Genomic DNA, 18,400 nt, shown 5'->3' with positions numbered 1-18,400 from the left:
GAAGGATGAGGTGGTACCACAACGCAGAGAGCATTCTTAAACATAGTTGCAAGGATTGTCGAGATGATTTCGTATAGTTCGTTTCCTATCGGGTTTTTCCTAACGCTACGTATGGCTGCTTGAAAAATGTCCATAGCATTTCTTTACTTTCCTCTACCATTGGAGCAATATTTTGGGAACTGACAAAACATGGTTTTATTAATTGCAACTGCGCAAAGTGGCCCTTGGGCATCTTTTGACGCATGAACTATTGCTCATGTCCGATTGGCCTTCGAACTCTAACGTTGGACAAATTTGGCCCCTCAACTATCAATTTCGTGTAATTATATTGGCCTCATAATAAATCACACTGATTTTGCACCACGTCACTTGACAAAAGCATCTAGCAAAACTGTATCTTTGTTTTGGCGAAAGTCAGAAACGATGAAAGAGATAACAGAAGGGAGATGACAGATGAGTAAGTCATAGGTGACACTCACTGGTCACTGCCATGTCATCTAAAGCCACCTTCAAATGATCTCAAGGAACCAAAGACATGGTTTTGAAGTTCAGGAGCTGTAATAAGACTCTGGCAATAATTATTCAAGAGTCAAAAGGTTGACTTCTTTGGAAAGAAAAATGTTTTTTTACAAAATACTAGTACAAGTGTAAAACCATAAATCACATTAATCGAGCCTTCTCCATGGATCTCTGTTGTTCGTGAGATAGAAACTTGAGAAATTTGCCATGAATCCATGAGGATGTTGACGTAGGTGTGAACACACACATACATGGAGTCCTACACTTCCTCACGACAGTTACGTTCGTACATTACATATCTGCAACCCTGGCACTGAACAGTACTGATCAGCATCACCTGCCGGCACGCACATCGTACTATTACAATACATACAAGAACACAATAACATGGAGTGTTGACCCCTCTGAACCTCTCGGCTTGAGCTAAGCCGGGCAGGCGTCGCCGCCCTTGAGCTCGGTCCCGTCGCTCTCCGGTGTGGTCGCCGTCGGCGTGCTGCGGTACAGAGCAGCCATGAACGGCGTCGCGAGCACCGTCGTCGTCAGCGCCATGATCACGAAGATGGCGAACGTTGTGTCATCCAGCACCTGCACACCCACAGGTATGTATATATGTTAAGCAAACACACGTTCAACTCGCGTTTGAGTGCCAACTGCCAACTTGCACGCAACAGACCTTCCTCTCCTTGCCGATGTTGAGCACGATGAGCTCGACGAGCCCCTTGGCGCTCATGGCAACGCCGAGCGCGGCGGCCTCGCGCCTGGCCATGCCGGTCCAGGCGGCCACCGCGAACGTGCCGCCGAACTTCCCCAGGAACGCCACGGCCACGACGAGCGCGAGCATGCCCCACGCCGCCGCGCCGCGGACGGTGTCGACGTCGGTGTGCAGCCCGCTGGTGGCGAAGTAGAGCGGCAGCATCAGCCCGGACACCAGCGGCGCCACCGCCTCGCCCGAGCGCTCCGCGAGGCCGCCCTCCCGCGGCACGGACAGCCCGAACACGAACGCGCCGAACACGGGGTGCACGCCGATGGCGTCGGTCGCGGCGCCGGCGAGCAGGGCGCAGGCCACCAGCGCTCCCGAGGAGGCCAGCGCGGCGGTGCGGCGCGCCAGGCGCGCCATGAGCGGGCGGAGCGCGCACAGCATGAACGCCACGAAGGCGGCCCCCGAGCCGAGGATGTAGACCGGCGCGAGCTCTGAGGCGCCCGTGGGCCCGCCGCCGCCGCCGGAGACGGCGAGCGCGAGGGCGAGAAGCGCCCACGCGAAGACGTCGTTCACGGCGGCGGCGGCCATGGCGGTCTCGCCGAACTGCGCGCCGAGGAGGCCGAGCTCCTTGAGGATGCAGGCGAGCACGGGCAGCGCCGTCACCGAGAGCGCGGCGCCGACGAACACGCATAGCGGGAGGAACGCCGCGGCGTGGTGCTGAGGCGACGGGACGGCGAGCCTGAGCAGCGGCACGAGGCAGGGCGCGGCGAGGAACGGCGGCACGATGCCCGCCGCGGCGACGGCCACGCTGCGCGGCCCCACCCGGCGCACGGCGCGGAAGTCGAGCTCGAGGCCGACGAGGAAGAGGAAGAGCAGCAGGCCGAGGCCCGACACGGTGTCCAGCGCCGCGGAGCTCCACGCCGGGAAGATGGTGCGGCGGAAGGCGCCCCACCGGCCCAGGGCCGATGGCCCCAGCAAGATGCCGCCCTGCACGAACACGCACGCGTTAACTTATGTTGCCCCTTGTATCGCTCGTGCGGCTGATCGCCTGCAGCTAGCTCTCAGATGGCTCGTGCCATGCTCAACCCGAGAGGTCCGTCATCCGTCCATCCAAGGACTCAAGACACCCCCCGAACTCATAGATGACTTGCACGCTGTAACTGTTGACTGTTACGTACGCACACCGTTTATTTGTCTTAGAGAATGCTGTGTTGTTCCGGTGTAGGACGCACACTTGCCGCGCGTGCCGCTTGGACGACACTACCCCTGTATTTTCAACACGAGCGTACTATAAAGCTGGAGGAAAACAAAAGCATGCCAAGCAATGCGGTTGGGGACGTGTGAATGGTTAGAGATCTGACTTAGCAGTTCATGTTCATCACTTGTTAGCTTTGCGGGCCATCATTTTCTGAAGATTTGGTGATCCGCATATTTGATTTCCTGTACGTGGAAATGATCATATACTTTTGGTTGCGTTATTGCTAATATATACTCGTCGCGGGCTCATAAGTTTCAACCACGAATGAAAACAACAATATACCAGGATCTCGGCGACAACTTTCGGTTGGCGCAGCGGCCTGAGCGCGAGCGCGAGGCCCTGCGTGACCGCGAGTATGACGGCGATCTGCACGGCGAGGAGCGGCAGCGCGAAGTCGAGAGGGTTCTCACCCTGCCACAGCCCGTCCGACGCCATCTTCACGGCCGTCGAGGAGTTCGCCGCCATTCTGATCGTGCTCGCAACAGCACTTCTCGATCGGATATGTGGCTGCAGACAAGCAGTGTGTAGCTACAGCAAGCCAAAGACTAGCCTGAGCTGCTGCTGGTGCCAGTGCATGCATGATACTGGGCGGGCCAGCACGGGGGCTCCGAATTTATAGGCGTGCGCGTGCGGATGCAACCTGGCTGGGAGGCACCTGATGATACGCTAGTGCTCAACTCTCGGTGGTGGACCTTCCCCATAATTTGGGGGAGAGGTGGGGACAAATGTGGGCGCGCGTGATCTTCTGCGTCCTGTAGGCTTGCAGTAGCAAATCAGTGGCAATCCGGCAGGTACCACGCTTCCTGCTCCCGCTGTGTCACAGGTCATCTCTCGTCATATCACCTCGCATTGCTGTAACATCTAAGATAGAGAGGTCACATGTTATAATCTGGGGTTTATTTGCTTCAGCTTGTAGACCAGCATTTCTAGAGGCTTTTTGGTGGTTGTGCTTGGGGAGTTGGGGTGCAATCAAGATTTCAGTGACAACTCGGCAAAACAAGGTGATCTTAGGATTGTAGGGTGGCGTTGCGTACCCCTTTGAGTGACAGATCCATGATGTACGGTCCAGTAGTGGACACGGCGAGACCCCTGCGCGATGTGTTCTTGAGATTGAGGTGAGGAGCCCCCCTAGCACCACTTTGTGTTTTTGTGGTGGTAATTGCGAAGTAGTCTTGGAGTGGTCCAGATCATGGAATTCTTTAGTACATTTTAGGGGGTATTGTCGGCAATGGTTCCCACATGGCGACGACCTTTCACGGCATAGTACTGTCCATTTCTCCTTCAGTTTATGATGTTGTGAAGCCGTGTGGGGTTTTCGACAACTACATGTGCGCGACTTGTGGACGAGAATGATCTGGTGCCGTGGGAGCGATTGGCTTTGCATATATAACAGTGGCCATCTCAACGACAGACATGCTTGGTGTTGTGGTGATTTGGAAGGTACTTTGTCTTTGCCGTTTGGTCTTCGATAGAAAAGCCCGATACGTTGTGGCGACCGGTGATGATAGAGTTGTGGAGTCTTAAGTCTTCGGATGTTGTGGCTTAGAGTTTTCTTTAACTCTAGGCTGTTTTCTTGTAACCGTCTCTTCTTTATTAATGAAATTGGCACTATTTCGTGCCCGTTCGTTAAAATTTTTTTGCATAAATCTAGTGTGAGAAGCAAATATGGCGGCTTAGTGATGCACGAAATGATATTCTTATACTTGCTTTTGTTTTGCAAGGATCATGTGATCACAATTTTATGGTTATATATACATAAGCTACCGTCATTAAAAATAGATTCTATTTTCAGAGATGAGTCGTATAAGCTAGAACCTGTAGAAATTGATTTTCACAAGTGGGTCACGGAAGCAGCCGCGCTCCAGAAATGTAAACAGCTCTATCATGAGAAAAAAAATCATAGCTTTTCATACTAAGTCCGACGGGGATAAATTTTAAAAAAACCTACAGCTCTCGAAGGCATCTACAACTTTATGTTACAATCATTTCACTTAAGATTGTTTACTGGGTCAAAATATTTATTATAAGTTTTGGGGAGGTTAAGGAAAAAAAAAAGAATAGCATCACTCCGTTAGTCAAGAATTGCTACGTAGGTGAAATGGTAAAGAGGCTATGCGTGAAGAGAGAGGTTCGGTCAGATTCTGAGTGTATGTGTTTTGCGTGAAAAATCACATGATTTATATGATACACAACCTACAAAATAATTTTTGAAGTGTGATCTAAAAGATTCATTTTTCACAAGTGACCGCCTCTCACTAGTAGAGAATTGGCTTTCGATGCGCCTCCTTTTGTTCCGGTTTAAAGTTGACCCGGGACAAAAGGTTCACCAACCGGGACTAAAGCTCGGTCACTGGTGGGGGACTCACCAACCGGAACCTTTTATCCCGGTTGCAAAGGCTAGTGGGAAAAAAGACCCTGAGAGGCCTTTTATCCCGGTTTGAAACACCAACCGGGATAAAAGACCCCCCTTTTATCCCGGTTGGTGTTACCAACCGCGATAAAAGGGTCGAGAGCCTTTTATCCCGTTTGTAATACCAACCGGGATAAAAGGGGATCATTTATCCCGGTTGGTGTTTCAAACCAAGATAAAAGGATCCCCAACGAGGTGACTGAAAGAGGACTAAATCCCTCGAACCCTTTTATCCCGGTTTGTAATACCAACCGGGATAAAAGGGGGTCTTTTATCCCGGTTGGTATTTCCAACTGTGATAAAGGGTCCCTCACAAGTTAATACAAAAGGATAACATCCCCTACATAGTCAGATGTGGTGTGTAGGTGGGATGGCAAGGACCCCCTTTTGTCCCGATTGGTTTATCCCGGATGAATTTTCGGGAGATTTGCACCCTATCAACCGGGACTAATAAAGGCCAATCTCTACTAGTGTCTGGAATTGTATTTCTAGCTAGGTGTTGTTCTTCGATGACGCGCGCATGTACAAATGATTTCTAAAGGAGGCTGTTGTTCACCCTCATGTGTAAATGCAAGATTTTCATAGTTCTTTGAGTAGAGTCAGTTCATGTAAACTCCTGTACAAATACCTAGCCATCAGTTGAAATGGTATTTTGTAGTAGTGTCGATAGCTGATGTGGAGTTATTAATAATTGGAAGACATAATTATCTCGATGTGCTGCTTCTGGATTCACGCTAATGAATATTACACCATAAATAACCATTTTCATTTCCATCTTTGACTAACTACAACTACTTCATAACAATAACGACCTTATCGATCTCTCCTAGAGTAGCCGCACAAATTGCAGCCACAAACTGATAAGTGGTACATGCGTATACATCGCAGAGATACGCATGGCATAATGTTCAAACAAATCATGGAAGCATAATAACCTTTCAGATAGCCGAAAAGAAACCTTTTGAGACATTCTATTCATGCATAGGGGCAAGGTGAGCATGGATGCTGGAGAATCATCCTACACCCCCACTAACTAATGCTGCATCAGGTCAGAGTGGCGGCCCTACCAAAGTAGCTTTCAGCAGCAAACGCCGCGCGCCACAGGTAGCATCTCATGTGGTAGTAGCTAGCCCAGCTAGCTGTCTCAAACGTTCAAGGATCCTAGCCAACCACCATTACCCAAGCTTATGGTCGATACGATCTGAATGTTACATGTCAATCCCTGCACGTCAATGATGTATTCCATCTGCGCATCCATTAGTCATTTTCAGGCAAATAAAAAAATTATCCTATCCATGAATTGGTCCTTTTTCTCAGACGTCGTTTAGTCACACTGCTAGAAAAGGTGATGCAGCAGGGAGATCGCAATGTGCCGTCAACATGACCGGGAAGACGACGATGATTGATGAGGGCCCTGGTTGGAACAGCCTGATTCGCACGGCTGCGTAGTGCGCTCAGCCTACGACTCCCTGGCCGCTTATTAGGGACGGCGTTTTGTTTGATGTTGCTATTGGTTGGACGAAGGGTTAAAGTGTTTTCAGGAATCTATCTCTTTGATTGTTAATTGGAAATACGCATGAGTAGACAGGTTTGCAGCACTGATGGCTACGGTTTGATGTGTGTGTGAGAGAGGGGGTTTAGTGGTCTGACCTGTCACTGCTGGATTGGACAGTCTCCTTGTTGTAGGCTGCCAAGTCAATCCGACTTGTCAATTAGCCAGTGGCTACAGGAAATGATGCGGATTTAGGGAACTATTGTTCGTTTTTCCTATATAGCTCATGATATTCCTTTCTTTGCTTAAATGAAAATTTAAACTAGGGCGACCCAAATTGTTATTTTGACCTATGTATGTATGTATGTATGTATGTATGTATGTATGTATGTATGTATGTATGTATGTATGTATGTATGTATGTATGTATGTATGTATGTATGTATGTAGACACACACATTAGAATTCAGGAACAGGGAAGTAACTTGTGGCTCAGTAACTTTTAATACAAATTTGAACTGTTTGGTTATTCCAAGCTTATCGAGTTACCGGAATATGATTATCATTCTAGTGAGGTTACATATTTACTTAGAAGAGTATCATTTGGAGTTAGTAAACTCATGCTTATCTCGGAATTATCGACTATATATATTAGTTTTATACAAGACTTCACATCCAAAATTGTTGGTAATATATAGTTGTATCTTGTATGTAAATCCATATTTCTACTCTAATTATTCAATCTTGATGGTCGCAGGTTGTTCCAGGAAATAAATAGGTATAGCATCAAATTTTGTGAAGAAAAGTAACATTTAAATCGATCATACAAAAAAGTAAAAGTTAATCGATTGATGGTATTAGCATGATAAAATCAGTGACCGTGACATTCCTTCAAAAATCCATTTTTTGGCATCCCCGGCCCATTGCGCCAGCCCTTTTCACACGCAGGCCGAAGCTTCTTCCCATCCCGCGCGATTCTGACTCTCGATTGCGGCCCGCAGCTTCTTCACTTGTGTATGGCCAAGGCCCAAGGGCCTGCCACGCCGCGCTTCTTGGCTCGCAACTGCATCATCCGAAACGGAAAAGGCTATAACGCGACTGGTCGCGCTCTCCACTTATCACGCGACGCGGGCTGGCGAGCGCTGACGCGCAGATTGTTTTTTTTTTTTGCCAAGGCCCGTCGTCAAAGAGCGGGCTAGTTGGGCTGCGTACATATTTGGGCCGAGCGGGAAGCACAGGTTGCCGAAGAAGCAGCTTGGTAGAGACGACGGTACTACTGTAAGTTGCGTTGTTTGTACTAATTAATTTTTTTCCAAATTGAATGGCTATAATTATTTCATATTTGTCCGTTTCAAACTTCATTTGCACGGTGCATCATGTAGGTCTTCAAAAAATGATATCAATATTGCATTTTGCATATGTATTGAAGATTCTTTTTATACAACATAAGTAGCTACAATATCTACATAAGTTGATATAAGAATTATTGCATGGTATACAAGTTGACACGAGGCATTCCCTGAGGAAAAATTCACTGAAATTGCTACGGGACATTTTACTTGCTTTTGTTGAGGTTCGAGTTGTCACCAGGCATTCACGTAAATTTTCTTTACATTATTTGCTACTAAACAATCACTAAAGTTATTATAAGCTGCTGCTAGGTATTTGTACGTAAGTTAACAATATACATTCGTTGCGATTGCTACTGGGTATTGATAAATCGCTACAGATATTAGATCAAAGTCATAGAAAATCATAATAAAATATATATGAGTTGCCATATGCGTAATTTACATAAATTGATACATAACTTATATATAAGTTGATACACAACCGTAGTATCACTACACATGAGTTGACACTGCACACAAAATGACATAAATATATATATAATATGGATCTTGTTTTAAGAAATTTAATGCGGAATCACCTGGATACTAGGTGTTAAACTTTAGCAATGTCACATCGAATGTTCGGATGCTAATTAGGAGGATTAAATTGAGCTAATTATAAAACTAATTGCAGAACCCTGGGCTAATTCGCGAGACGAATCTATTAAGCCTAATTAATCTATCATTAGCAAATGGTTACTGTAGCATCACGTTATCAAATCATGGACTAATTAGGCTTAATAGATTCATCTCTCGAATTAAATTTCATATATGCAATTAGTTTTGTAATTAGTTTATATTTAGTAAATTTAATTAGTATCAAACATCCAATATGACAGGTGCTAAACTTTAGCGGTTCATATCAAACACCCCTAAACACCCCTCGCTGTGCTACTGCTCCTGCGCTATCCCATCCGGACCTGACCCAGCACGAAAGCTGTCAGAAGCAAGCTGATGATTCCACGCGCAGCCCACAAGCTGCTAGTCTTCGCAAAGTCAAGCATGAAACAGGGTGCGGATCAGACGCTGTCATGACTTGTCACCAGGCATGAAGAAATGCAAGAAAAATATAGCCCTTGTTCACTTCCTACAAAACTCCCAACTTTGGCACTATGCAAAAAGAAGATTCCCTATCACATCAAACTTGCGGTACATGCATGGAGTACAAAATGTAGACGAAATCAAAAACTAATTGCACAGTTTTATTGTACTTTGCGAGATGAATCTTTTGAGCCTAATTAGTCAATATTTAGACAATAATTCACAAATACAAACGAAACGCTACAGTGTTGCTATAGTAATTTGGCACCTCCCAAATTCGCAAAGTAAACAAGGGCATAGAGGCTTTGAAGAAATCAGAAGCATCGATCGGATTGACTGCATACATGCCACATGTTAGTGACTCAAAAATTTGGCACTTGCTAGAGTTCCCTCGGTTGAACACGGATTGAGGCCATCTGTGCCGTGCAACAATGGAAGCCATCCACCTCGCCTACGTGCTCGTCTTCCTCCTCACCGTCTTCGTCCTCCGCCTCCGGGGCCGTGGGGGCTCTCCAGCCAAGCAGACATGGACGACGACGGCCCACTGCCCGTACCCGAACCCGCTCCTGGGCAACACCCTCGAGTTCATCCGCAACCGCCGCCGCTTCTTCGACTGGTACGCGGACCTGCTCCGCGCGGCGCCCTCGGGCGCCATCGAGGCGTGGGGCCCCTTCGGCGCGGGCCACGCCGTGACCACCGGGAGCCCCGCCGACGTCGACCACCTCCTGCGCGCCGGCTTCGCGGGCTACGCCAAGGGCGCGCTCTTCCGCGACGCGACGGCGGAGCTCATCGGCGACGGCCTCTTCGCCGCCGACGGCCGCCTCTGGAGCCTCCAGCGGAAGCTGGCGTCGCACGCCTTCTCGTCCCGCTCGCTCCGCCGCTTCGCCGACGGCGTCCTCGCGGCCCACCTGCGGCGCGGGCTCCTGCCGCTCCTGGACGACGCCGCCGCGGAGGGGCGGACCGTCGACCTGCAGGCCGCGCTGCGCCGGTTCGGGTTCGGCACCATCTGCCACGTCGCGTTCGGCGTCGAGAGCGGGGACGCCCACTCGAGGCAGGAGGAGGCGCTCTTCGCGGCGTTCGACGCCGCCCTCGAGATCTCCTTCCGGCGCGCGCTCGCGCCGGCCACGTTCGTGCGGCGCCTCACGAAGCTCCTCGACGTCGGCAGGTCGCGCCGGCTTAGGGAGGCCGTCGGCGTCATCGACAGCTATGCCATGTCCGTCGTCGAGTCGAAGGAGGCGCGTCGGAGGAACGGCCTCGACGACGACGGGGATGCCGCCGACCTGCTGTCACGGTTCATGGCGGCCATGGACGAGGAGGACGGCAGCGAGCTCGGCGCCATGTTCCCCACTCCGGCAGCCAAGCGCCGCTTCCTGCGGGACGTGGTCATCACCTTCGTCCTCGCCGGGAAGGACACGACGTCGTCGGCGCTGACCTGGTTCTTCTGGCTCCTCGCCGCGAACCCGCGCTGCGAGCGGCGGGCCCACGAGGAGGCCGCGTCGGGCGGCGGCGACGTGAAGGGGATGCACTACCTGCACGCCGCCATCACGGAGGCGATGCGGCTGTACCCGCCGGTGCCGTTCAACGGCAGGGTCGCGGTGCGCGACGACGAGCTGCCGAGCGGCGCGGCGGTGCGCGAGGGGTGGTATGCCAACTACTCGGCGTACGCGATGGGGAGGATGAAGACGCTGTGGGGCGAAGACTGCTTGGAGTTCGTGCCGGAGCGGTGGCTCGGCGACGGCGGCGAGTTCGTGCCCGTCGACGCGGCGCGGTACCCGGTGTTCCACGCGGGGCCGCGGGTGTGCCTCGGGAAGGAGATGGCGTACGTGCAGATGAAGACGGTCGCGGCGGCCGTGCTCCGGAGGTTTCGAGTGGAAGTGGTGGCGCCAGTGGCCGGAATGGAGGCGCCGCCGGCATACGAGATGACGGCGACGATGAAGATGAAGGACGGGCTGTGGGTGCGGCTCACGAGGCGGGAAGAGTCAGCTGAGTGATGAGAGGAGACTTTTCGTCTCAGGACACAAACGAGGACCCGGTTCTCACTGGATAACGTGGCAACTATTTTACTCACTCCATTCTGCCCTAGTGTTCGCACTACTTCAGTAAATGGCCAATTCTATACTCCCTCCATACCAAAAAAACCTGACGTTTAGGACAGGATTGTGGTAACCAAGGAGTGATTAATTAGAGGTTAGTTTTCCTTCTTTGCTCCTAATAAATATGGTTGCGCTTGCTCTCTGTACGAGAAAGTTAACCAGCTCAGGCTAGTGCGCGGAGCCTGCATTGCTGCGCCCCAGGTTCGAATCCTGGCTGCCCCACCTTTTTTGTTGCCCACTTCATTTTGCATGGCGATGGTCCGCTGCATGGCACTGTTCGCCCTGCGTGGCGCGCGCGGACAGCAGTTTTGCTCGGCGCCTGCATTTTTGCTTGGCGCGGACAACAGTCTTGCATGCATGCGGGGCAATTGTTTCATTCTCGCTTAGCACTTGTTTCATTTTCGTTTGTTGCCTGCGCGCTCGGATAGCTGATGGTTCGCGCTCGTTTGGAATAAGAAGATCGACGTTTGAGCTGCCTGTACTCCACGCCACTGGCTTATTTATGCGGCAACTTGCTTTCTCTCTTCTCCACGCCATTTGCTTGCTTGCTTAAACGCTTCTCTTTCCTTCTTTCTCAACCATCTATTCTTGCCATCTTCTCTGTCCACTTAACCGAGCAATGAGTGCTTTTTTCCCTGCCTTTGATCTAAACGTTCGTTTGGAAGAAGATGACGACGGCAACCTTCCCATCGATCTCAACGAGCCAGTTTTGGAAGATGAGAACCACGGTAATGTGTCTTTCTCAGTTTGTTCTTTCTCATTTATATGAACAGCACCCCATGCAAATTATTTTCCTTTCTAAGTGTGGTCTTTCCTTTTCAACAGGAATAGATTTGAACTTACCATTAGATGAATTTGGAGCTGTTGACTTTGATTACGTACAAAACCTCACTGGTACAGTCCTCTCACTTTATTTTTTTGTTTTACTAGTCATGCCGTTCCTAATTTGGAGCTATTTTTTTTACTAGTCATGTCGTGCCTATTTTGGAGCTGTTTTTTTTACTAGTCATGCTGTGCCCCTAATAAATATAGTTGCGCTTGCTCTCATTTATATGAACAGCACCCCATGCAAATGATTGTTTTTTCCCTATAATTACATCATGTCGTGACTACTTTGGACTGTAAATAAGCTTGTTATCATTATTAAAATGATTGGTTTTTTCCTTTAACTACATCATGCCGTGACTACTTTGCACTATTAAAAAGCTTGTTTTTTCGTTTTGATAGAACAAGATGGTGATGCTCCCGTTCCACTACACCAACCGAAGAATGACTATTCTGATCGTGTTAGACAACAAGTGTATCAAGCATTGTTGATGAGAAGCAAAAATGGGAAACTAGGCAACCATGATACAACAATTGTATCTAACCAATTTGGAGTAAAAATTAGATCAGTTCAGCGCATATGGAGGCAAGGTAAAAACCAACTTTCTCAAAACATTCCGGTCGTGGTTCCTAATCTAGAGAAAGGTAGAAGTGGCCGCAAAGCAATCCCTCTAGATTTGGAAAAGTTGCGGGATATTCCTCTCAAGCAAAGGATGACCATAGAAGATGTGTCTAGTAAACTTGGTATTAGCAAATCTAGGACACAAAGGTATTTGAAAAGGGGTTTCATTAGGCGCCACTCTAGTAGCATCAAACCTTACCTCACTGATGATAACAAGAAGACTAGGTTGAAGTGGTGCATTGACATGATTGATCAAGGTTTGCTTGATGATCCAAAGTTCAAGGATTTGTTTGACTTTGTGTTTATTGATGAGAAGTGGTTCTACCTCACTCAAAAATCAGAGAGGTACTACTTGCTACCCGAGGAAGATGAACCACACCGCCTTTGCAAGAACAAGAACTACATCCCTAGGATCATGTTCTTATGTGTATGTGCTCGGCCACGATTTATAAATGGAGTATGTGTGTTTGATGGCAAAATAGGTTGCTTTCCACTAGTCAATTTTGAACAAGCTATTAGAGGAAGCCACAACCGTCTTCGTGGAGAGGAAGTAATCAAACCAATTCAATCAATCACAAGGGATGTGATAAGAGATTTCATGATAAATAGAGTGTTGCCCGCAATTAGAGCAAAGTGGCCAAGAGAAGATGTCAACAAGCCAATATTCATTCAACAAGATAATGCTCCATCTCATTTAAAAGTTGATGATCCTCATTTTTGTGCGGTTGCAAAGCAAGATGGGTTTGACATTAGGCTTATATGTCAACCACCCAATTCTCCAGATTTTAACATTCTAGATTTGGGGTTTTTTCGAGCTATTCAAGCCATTCAATACAAGAAAGATGCTAAGACAATTAAAGATCTAATTCCAGTAGTGCAAGAGGTAAATGATCATCCATTCGATTGATTAAATTGATCTTGAACAACTAAAGTACTCTACTCACTACAATCTATTTTTTGTAGGCATTTTTGGAGTACTGTCCAAAGAAAGCAAATAGGATCTTTGTCACACTACAAACTGTTTTGAAGGAAGCAATGAAGGTAAAAGGTTGCAACAAAATCAAGATTCCTCACATGAACAAACAAGCACTAGAGAGGGAAAAGAGGCTGCCATTGCAAATCCCTTGTGAAGCTTCATTGCTAGCCGAATCACTTGCTAGTCTTCCTGTAACAAATTAGAAGATGCAAGTTTATGCAAATTATTAGATGAGTGTATCTTAGGTTTGCAATGGCCAAATTGAGAGATGCTGTACTGTACCTTAGTGCTCTTTGTTTGCTGCTTCTTAATATGCTCTTCCACCTTCTTCAAAACGTCATCAGTCAACTTGATTCTAGTACCATCCATTTCAAGTTTGGCCACATCAGGAATATAGAACTCGCAATCGAATTTGTCCATTAGATGGAACCACTTTACTGGCATATCGTAATCTTTGTGTAGAAGTCCACAACGGCCACACCTGCGTGCGTTCCGGCGAGCTTGGTAGTAAGCTTCTCCGAAGACACCGCCAGCGTGGAACGTGCCACAGCGAGGGCATAGAGACTCGACGGAGTCAGGCTCGACGGAGTCGGGCACCATGTCGACTGAGTCTGCAACCATGTTGACGGAGGCCGCGACCTGCTCGACGGAGTCCGGCACCTCTTTGACGTCCGCGAACGTCTCATCCGAGTCCGCAAACATCGACGAGGCCGCGACCTGCTCGACGGAGTCCGGCACCTCTTCAACGTCCGCGAACGTCTCATCCGAGTCCGCGAACACCGACGAGGCCGCGACGGCGAGCACCTCCTCCGCAACGGACTCCGACGAGGCGGCGACGGCGAGCGCTCGGCGAGCGGCGAGCGCGCGGCGAGCGGCGAGCGCGCGGCGAGCAGCGAGCACGCGGCGAGCGCCCTGCGACGAGCGTACAGGCGAGCGAGCGGCGAGCGCGCGGCGCGCTTCCGACAAGCGTGTGGCGAGCGTCATGGCGAGCGTGCGGCGCGAGTGATCCATTCGTGGCAGCAAGGAACAGCAACGAACTCTAATAGCGAGTTGAGCGTGGAGAGGAAGATGAAGGAGCGAGCGTGCTATGGGAGATCGTGCTGAGGCAAATGAAGGAGTGGCGAGCGTGCTGAAGCCAGCTGCCAGCGTGAATCGAGGCGACACAATTAATGGGGAGTGAAGACGGGCGGATGGCCGGACGGGCAATCGAAGCGAACGGGCGGCGTCGGCTAGGGGCAATCTAGTCCAAAGTTCACCCTGCCATGGCACAACGTCAAGCTTTGTAAAAACGGGCCAAAGGCCCAGAACGTTGACTTTTTTGAGTACGGAGGGAGTATTTGCAGAGGGTCAATCACTCAATTTGCAAAAGTCAAGATTTATGAGCTTCGATGGGCCCACGTACCAAATCCATAATAATCCATAACATGGTGCAAAATTCACTGATTAGAGCAGAAGTTTACAAGCCCCCAAGGGCATCAAAACTGAAAAGAGGGGAAAAGTAAAAGAAAACTTAGAGAGATCTCCAAGGTTGCTTAGCTCCAGCCAGTACCTAAGTTTTAGCCTCCTCTTTGATTTTGCCGATACAACCGTGTGCCACTAAAAAAAAATTTCTTTTATTCGGCCAGCTTTGCCATCATCAGAGGTGATTCAGTTGTTTATGTTTGGTGAGGTTTCCGGAGTCATTCAGTTTTTTAGAGGTGTTTGGATCCCCGGGCTAAAGGGGGTGTTTGGATCCCAGGCTAAATTTTAGCCCTTGTCACATCGAATATTTGGACACTAATTAGGAGTATTAAACATAGGCTAATTACAAAACCAATTTCACAACCCCTAGGCTAAATCACGAGACGACATCTATTAAGCCTAATTTGTCCATGATTTGACAATATGGTGCTACAGTAAACATTCACTAATGATGGATTAATTAGGCTTAATAGATTCGTTTCGCGATTTAGCCTAGGGGTTCTGCAATTAGTTTTGTAATTAGCTCATGTTTAGTCCTCCTAATTAGCATCCGAATATCCGATGTGACACGGACTAAATTTTAGCTCCAGGATCCAAACACCCCCTTAGTCATGAAAACCCTTCGAATTTATCAACTAGATAAAACACAAAGTACTTTTGTCAGCAACACAAGAAATTGATCACAAATACGGAACAACAGAGAGAGAGCATTGATTGGGCCGGAGTCGTCCACACATCCATCCAAACCTAAGCCCACCACAAGGAGACCGACGACGCGGAAGCACGTCGGCCCAAGTTCACAAACGACCTACCTAGCAGCCCGCTACTCCCCATCTGCTGCGGTCGACAGATAGCCGGATGCCCGTTTAGCGTCACCTGACGTCCTAAGTTGACCTGGTTAGCGCTTGGGCAGCCGCATGCCCACATAATCACCACACGCGGCCGGACCCGGGCGGAGACGGGCACCGTCCCATCCGCCGTCACCATCCCATACGCAACCTGTTAGTAAGTGGTCCAAGGTTTCGACCTCTTGAGCGAACCAGCGCATAGCGCACAATCATCTCTATCACGCATGTCATGTCGCCGTAGTCTGTTGGAAGTTGTTGGCGCTAGAAATCGGTCAACCGAATCCCAGCGTCCGACACACGACCCGGGAGAATCTGCTTAACTCCTGTTCGGGTGAATGCCCTGGTGCGGTTCGCGCGGCGTGCCAGCCAATCTGACCTGTTGATTGGCAAGGAAGAATACGTGTCAAGTACAGAAATCACAATCGGCTAAATTTCCGATCTCGAGAGAGCTTATCAGCGAATCGGCCGATTTGCAGTAATAAAGAAATCGGCTATAAGGCAGCCGATCACTGTAGCCTTGTAGACAGGAAATTACTAGAGTAATCGACACAACGCTATGATAACAACACTAGGAATAGATCTAATCGGCAATAGATGAATTTAAACAGCAGAACGTGAAGGAAGCTGAAACTACCGATTCCTAGCTGGATAATTGGTGATAAAACTAGAAAGACAGGTAAAACCTATGATTTCTAGCAAATATTGATAACTAGTGAATAAATCTAAACGAAACAACAGCGATACGCCCGAAGTTAAAGCTTAGATATTACTCGATAAGCGGAACTTACAGAATCGGCCGGAGATCAAGCTGATGCAGCCCTGCCAACCCGTACGAACTCGTGAAAAGGAGAAAAGTGTTGGTGAAGTCGCCTGCTTGAAAGTAAGTACGAGGAAAAAGTAGTATGTTGTATTGATTTGTTGATGATTATAGATTTACAAAGGTAGCTATTTATAGCCCCGTACAGGTGACTTCTTAACCGACTAGAATTCTATCCCTAATTCAAACAGAAAATGAATATTTACAAGCACGATTCGTGCTAGGTTGGTTATCATACGCTTCATGGGATGATTTCCCCCTTATCCTTTGAAGCGTCCCCACATAGGTAGAGACTAAATGTGATCCAAATTATCAGTCCCAGGAGGCTGATAACACATTTATTCAACAGATAGTTCAGAAACCGTACAACTCCCGAAGGAGCGGGCGGGCAAGCCACACCCAAAGCAAGACTAAAGCGATAACAACACAAATCCAAGTTGCAGTCCAGTCGGACTCCGGGCTGCAATCGGAGCTAAGCGTCAGCGGAAGCATCCTGCAAAAGGGACCAACACCACAGGCAGCGTTGGGTGCAGACGCAACCTCCTACTCGAAGTCCTCGGCGACGAAGTCCGGATCCTCCTCTGAAGTAACAACACAAGGGTGAGTACAAAAGTACTCAGCAAGTCCAACCCCATCCACGGAGGGGGATACCACAGAGTATGCACGAGAATAATCAAGGAATAAGCTATGGTTTATTTGCAGTAAAGCTAGATTTTAAACACATGCATGATTCCATTTCAAAGAGGGTTCACAAAAACATTTTAGTAAACAATATATCAAGAGGGGTTGATCCTACACAAAGGATCCAAGTTTTATCGCTACCGGACTCCCCGTCCGTCGTAGCGCACGGCACACCTGCCGGACACTTCCAAAATTTCACACACCCACACACACGGTAGAATACCAGTCATCCCAAAAGCTAGTTGTGTGACCGAGCCGTAACTCGTCCAATGCCGTGGACACGGCTACCCGGATAGGTTTTAACTCTGCAGAGGTTGTACACTTTTCCCACAAGTAGGGTACCGTATCGCGAACACCTTAGTGTCGGTACGGATCCTAACAAAGCCATTACCCACCTTAGCCAACACTGACTAGTCAACGCGAGAGCGCTCAAGGGGTTAACAACCCATCCACGGAGTCGTAACCGGGACCTAAGTCACCAAGAGCTTAGTCCTTTTCCAAGGCCTCCCGTTGCTCACCAGCACACCTGAAGCCTAGCAGTTTAGCTAGTGGGATTTATGCTAAGCCGTTGCCCATACAACGGTCGAGTGGTTGTACGATGAGGGAATTAGGCAGGATGACACATCAACTCGGTCCTTAGTTATGACGAGATGGATATCTCCCACACTGCTCAACCACTGAGGTACGAGCCTATCAATCCGGAGTTTCACACAAGAAACACCCATCCATCTCATCCACCACCTCTCCTAACACCCGAAAACCCAACTTCTCAGTTAAACATACTCACACATTTATTTTCCGAGTAAACAGGTGTAATCATGTTTGAATTTGGATAATGAGTTCCTAAGCGTTCTAGCAGTATTTACCATCTAAACAGAGCAACTCATATTTAGAGGTAAACATGGGACAACAAGGAATAGTCATAACAATCAAGGGGTGGCTATCCAACCATGTCTTGCAATAAAACAATATGCATTTTGTAAAGCAGGCCAATAGGTTGTGTCTGAAAAACTGGGTATTAAAATATGCATCAAAGGGTGAGATTGGACTTGCCGTTCTCAAAGCCTTCCGGGAGCTCCTGCTCGCGGTACTGGTCCTCGGGCTCGGGCTCACGGTCGAACTCCTCCTCGCGCTCCTCCTCGGGTACTCCGCGATCTACGGCACACACAAACGAGCACACAATAAATAAAAGGAAAAAGGGTTTTACCCGATGAGCTCCGAACAGGAAACATGAACGGAAAATAGGTAGGAAGGGTATTTTCGTGG

The 18,400-nt window shown here is 48.7% G+C and overlaps 2 protein-coding genes across 2 annotated transcripts; one reads left to right on the top strand and one right to left on the bottom strand.

Annotated features, from left to right (window-relative positions):
• Positions 1 to 539: 539 nt before the first annotated feature.
• LOC101763360 (cation/H(+) antiporter 20) lies at positions 540 to 3,048 on the bottom strand. The gene is made up of 3 exons (XM_004962164.2): positions 2,760 to 3,048; positions 1,193 to 2,206; positions 540 to 1,104 (listed from the first exon to the last, which is right to left on the bottom strand). Exons 1-3 carry the CDS (start codon positions 2,940 to 2,942, stop codon positions 943 to 945), a joined length of 1,359 nt encoding a protein of 452 aa, XP_004962221.1. The 5' UTR covers positions 2,943 to 3,048; the 3' UTR covers positions 540 to 942.
• A 6,020-nt stretch (positions 3,049 to 9,068) lies between these two features.
• On the top strand, positions 9,069 to 13,662 carry LOC101763240 (cytochrome P450 94A2-like). Its single transcript, XM_022824896.1, has 4 exons — positions 9,069 to 11,632; positions 11,730 to 11,798; positions 12,132 to 13,234; positions 13,315 to 13,662. Exon 1 carries the CDS (start codon positions 9,243 to 9,245, stop codon positions 10,800 to 10,802), a length of 1,560 nt encoding a protein of 519 aa, XP_022680631.1. The 5' UTR covers positions 9,069 to 9,242; the 3' UTR covers positions 10,803 to 11,632; positions 11,730 to 11,798; positions 12,132 to 13,234; positions 13,315 to 13,662.
• The last annotated feature ends 4,738 nt before the right edge of the window (positions 13,663 to 18,400 follow it).

The sequence above is a fragment of the Setaria italica genome, chromosome III (assembly GCF_000263155.2).
Source record: "Setaria italica strain Yugu1 chromosome III, Setaria_italica_v2.0, whole genome shotgun sequence".
Classification (NCBI taxonomy): Eukaryota; Viridiplantae; Streptophyta; class Magnoliopsida; order Poales; family Poaceae; genus Setaria; species Setaria italica.
The sequence above is the reverse complement of the archived record's forward strand: the minus strand, read 5'-3'. Positions and strand labels throughout refer to the sequence as shown.

Bases quoted from the DNA above. Each gene is read 5' to 3' on its own strand.
- LOC101763360 (XM_004962164.2), bottom strand. From the start codon at position 2,942: ATGGCGGCGAACTCCTCGACGGCCGTGAAGATGGCGTCGGACGGGCTG. The intron at 2,207-2,759 runs GTATATTGTTGT...GTGTTCGTGCAG, and splicing joins AAGTTGTCGCCGAGATCCTG to GGCGGCATCTTGCTGGGGCC. The intron at 1,105-1,192 runs GTCTGTTGCGTG...GTGGGTGTGCAG, and splicing joins ACATCGGCAAGGAGAGGAAG to GTGCTGGATGACACAACGTT.
- LOC101763240 (XM_022824896.1), top strand. From the start codon at position 9,243: ATGGAAGCCATCCACCTCGCCTACGTGCTCGTCTTCCTCCTCACCGTC.